The sequence below is a fragment of the Anneissia japonica genome, unplaced genomic scaffold, assembly GCF_011630105.1.
Source record: "Anneissia japonica isolate Jap-2015-1 unplaced genomic scaffold, ASM1163010v1 scaffold14410_len9027_cov133, whole genome shotgun sequence".
Classification (NCBI taxonomy): Eukaryota; Metazoa; Echinodermata; class Crinoidea; order Comatulida; family Comatulidae; genus Anneissia; species Anneissia japonica.
The window spans coordinates 1-4325 of record NW_022685294.1 but is presented as its reverse complement, the minus strand read 5'-3'; the positions used below and the strand labels follow the sequence as shown (position 1 = coordinate 4325).

General features: G+C 37.9%; 1 protein-coding gene across 1 annotated transcript; it reads left to right on the top strand.

Annotated features, from left to right (window-relative positions):
• The first annotated feature begins 72 nt into the window (after window positions 1-72).
• On the top strand, window positions 73-1563 carry LOC117111250. Its single transcript, XM_033254164.1, has one exon. It carries the CDS (start codon window positions 73-75, stop codon window positions 1561-1563), a length of 1491 nt encoding a protein of 496 aa, XP_033110055.1.
• The last annotated feature ends 2762 nt before the right edge of the window (window positions 1564-4325 follow it).

Genomic DNA, 4325 nt, shown 5'->3' with positions numbered 1-4325 from the left:
GGAACAATACAAGTTTCCCTTGTCTTAGCAAGAAGTAGAGTGGCTCCTTTGAAATATGTATCTATCCCTCGTATGGAGTTGACTGCAGCAGTTATGGCAGCCCGTCTCACAGATTCTATATTACGTGAGTTGAATATCATGGAAGTTTGTTACTGGACAGACAGCCAGACTGTTCTTAAGTATTTACAGAGTGATACCAGAAGATTTAAAATGTTCGTAGCTAATCGTGTTTCTACTTTATTGGACTTGACCAAAGTTTCACAATGGAGATACGTCAGAACGGCTGACAACCCAGCCGATGAAGCCTCTAGAGGCCAAGGTATTGATGATTTCTTGCGAAATAAGCGATGGATCAATGGGCCTGATTTTCTTGATCAACATGTTGAGCAGCACATAAACCCACAGGAATGTTTGGTTGAAATTGATGAGAATGACCCAGAAGTCAGGAAGGTTTCCAATGTGGTTGTAACCAAAAACCAGTGCTGTTTCCTAGACGGATTGATCTCCAGATGCTCAAGCTTCATGAAGCTGAGGAATGTAGTGGGTCTAGTTTTAAAGTTTGTCAGAAGAGCAAGAAAGAATCAATCAAAGAGCAATGATGTTGATCAATTGGAGGCCGCAGAGAGGTTCATTATAGTTCATGAACAACAGAAACATTTTGCGGCGGAGTTAACTGCCTTGAAGAATGGGGAGAAGAAATCGATAACGGCGGTAATGAAAGCTAGTCCCTTGCGTAAGCTGGACCCTATGCTGGTAGATGGAGTTATCGTAGTTGGGGGAAGACTGAGAAGAGCAGCCCTCCCAGATAGAATGAAGCATCAGATAATAATCCCCAAGAGATCTGAAATTGCTCCATTAATTGCCCTTCAAGCCCATAAAAATGTCGGACACATGGGTCGAGCCGCTATGTTAATGTACATGTGGGAGAAACACTGGATTATGGGGGCTGGTGCATTAATAAAAGGTGTTATCAGTAAATGCGTCATCTGCCGAAAGTACCGTGCCAAGTCTGCAGAACAAAAGATGGCCGCATTGCCAAGTGAGCGTGTGCTCAGCGACAATCCTGTCTTTTATAACACCGGGCTGGACATGTTTGGGCCATTTCAGGTCAAGCAAGATAGAAGTCAAGTAAAAAGATATGGACTTCTGTTCACATGTTTAGCAACAAGGGCTATACACCTAGAAATTGTGCACACAGCCAATGCAGACTCCTGCCTGAATGCGATACGGAGATTTGTATGCAGGAGAGGGTTAATTTCCTCCATCAGAACTGATAACGGAACGAATTTTGTGGCTGCAAGCAATGAGTTAAGCAAAGCCGTGGAAACATGGAACAGAAGTCAAATCCCTCAATGGCTGGCTCAACATGGAATTCGATGGGAGTTCGACCCACCCGGTGCTACCCACTTCGGTGGCGTATGGGAGCGCCTAATTAGAGTTGTCCGCCAGGTTATGAATGGAGTTCTAAAAGAACAGCATCTTCGACTTGATGATGAGGGTCTTTGTACCTTGTTTTGTGAGGTAGATGTACCGTACTGTGTAATCTATGTTAATTGTAAGTAAGGTACGGCTATCTCACGACCACAATCAAAAACAGCATTATATTTGGATTTGTGCTTCGTGAATAAATAAAGTTTTGCTAGTGCTCTAGTTGTCATTGTAATGAGTTATCTATATTGAAAAGCAGAAAGCTATTTACATTGATCTTCATACTTAAATTTTAAGATTTAATGTTGACATTGTATGTAAATTAGTTTCAGATGTTATGTTTAATTTCCGAGTGTTTCAGGAATTATTATATTAGTGTAATTGATCCTCAATTAAGGGGCCGGTGTAATGAGTTATCTATAGTATAAATCTCTTAACTAATGAGGGCGCACTTGCTATGAAGAAGCAAAGTCATGGCGGTACTTGTTGATTAGTTCGAATTACAGAAGTGAAGAAACCTGGTTTGATTTATGTAAAAACGTTGCCCTATAAGGCGGGGATAAGTTATTAGAAGCCACAAATCTTCGGTAAGCTATCAGTTCTGTTGTTAATAATATGTAGGCTTGCATAGCTAATAATTGTGATGTGTTAGTACTACTAGCCTAGGGACTGTATACTGACTGAGAGATGTGTGCACGCCGAGAGCCGTGCACGTCGTGCCAGCGCTGTGCTGGTGGTGCTAGTTACGTATAATATACACAGATTGTTGACTCTTTAGAATACAGTATCTTATTATTCTACTGTTAATATGTTGCATTCATAAAAGTGTTGCATTCATATCTTAAAGTGCTGTTAGATTTAGAGTTAACTAAAGTTGGCTATGACTCTTGGAATTTCGTCGCTCGCTACTTCATCGCATAGCGAGATGCGGCCAGTCAGTTGTACTCTCTGGTTGTCATGGTAATCATGAATATTCATGGCATTATTCATGGATTATTCTATCATTGGGAATATGGATAATTTAGTGTGAAAGGAAAGCTAGAGTAGATTAATTAACCATTTTCTCTAGGGTACTGATTATTTCTTTATTTAAATAATGATAATTGTGATTCAATGTTTAATCATGTTTACTATGTTGATTACATAATTCTATTCACATGAAGGTGAATTTTTGTTTTATGTTTCAGTAAATCGCTTTGTCAATCGCTTTGTCAATAGTTCTGATATTGATAGTCGACATTAAAGACAATTCATTGACTGATTACGTTGGTGGCAGTGTTGTTTCATTTCCCGTCCTTATAGTCATCATTGGTGTTATGGTGGAACTGAAATCAAAACTGAACGTCTGTGTTCGTAGCTGTCGTCGTCGTCATCATCATTCTCGTTAGCTGAATCAATGTCATTAAAGAATTGAGAGAAATCATCATCATAATTCTTATTAGCAGAATCAATTAATGGAAGCATTAAAACAATAAACAGAAACATTTTTACATTACAGATCAAGCCTGTGTTTATTCAATAATCATCGTTTTACTATTTGGGTGGGCATAAAAGTATTTTTAATGTATTTGTTTCTTAAACATTTCAACATACAGCAGGGGCTGATCAAGAATTTTTCAAATGTGAAAATTCAGTGAAAATTTGGTTGAAATCGGCTCAGTAACAAAGGAGAACATCCCGGACACACAAACCCCAATTTGCCATTTATAGATTATAGCCTTCATATAGATGCACCACTCCTATGTGTTTCATCGATGTAAAGGTGTAATTTCCAAAATAAATAATTATAAATAATGTTAGATGCAGTTCAGTAGATATTAGACGTTATACGTACAGTAAATTGGTGGCGCTATACAACTAATTGGTTTACGATGGTCATGATGCTAACACGTGGTGTTTTGACACAATTTTACCGCGAGTGGTACAACTGTGTCATAATTACAACGCATAGTACGCGTACTACGTGTAGTACGTGTAGTACGTGTAGTACGCGTACTACACGTAGTAATTATGACACAGTTGAACTGCCATACGTTTCTATTCATTTCGTACCACGTTTCTCTGTCTAGCTGATAAGTCAGGCCTTGCTTGAATGGTTATCAGCAGAGGGGTGTAGGGTATTATATTGAATAGCTGACCAAAACCTTACCAAAAACAATGATTAATATCATATCTTCGTAAGTACTTGGCCAATTTTAACGGGAAAAGTGTGAAAATATTCAAAATCATGAAATAAAACATTATTCGTAGCCCAGTATATAATTTATGGCATAACATTATAAAATAAATGTACATCAGTCAAGGATTGTTTATGTGTAGGTGTGAAAACCTAAGAGATTAATCACCAGATAAAGGCTAATCCTTTTTTCCATTTAGCCATGGATCTCGACCTGCAATGTTTTTTTTGGCAGACCTATTCATTTCGGGCTGCCGTATTTGGAAGTTTTCAATACCTAGTCAAAAATGTCCTTAATGTTTGTGTTACGATCTTGGAACAATCAGGATAGATGAAGCATGACTTCTCACTTGAACTGATTATTCTTTCGATAATCCACTGTCGAAAACCTTTAACAAAAGAAAATACAATAGAATTAGAAAAAACGATCGTAGCATACTTGCTCATTACTTGATAATATGATTGATTAATTTAATGAGACGATAATGTTTGTGTTTGTCTGTATAAAAGCAATTTCACTCAGTTAATCCTCTGGTAACAATCAAATCCGGTTTTATTTATATGAGGGAAAAAAGCAAGTAGGCTAGTATACTTCCCTTCCATTATACGAACATGTCTAAATGATATAGTACACACCTTTGAGATAATAAGGCTTAAGTGGGCACGAATACCGACATTAAGTATTTCACACCTTTAATCGCGTTAGATTGGTTGCCAACCA

Bases quoted from the DNA above. Each gene is read 5' to 3' on its own strand.
- LOC117111250 (XM_033254164.1), top strand. From the start codon at position 73: ATGGAGTTGACTGCAGCAGTTATGGCAGCCCGTCTCACAGATTCTATA.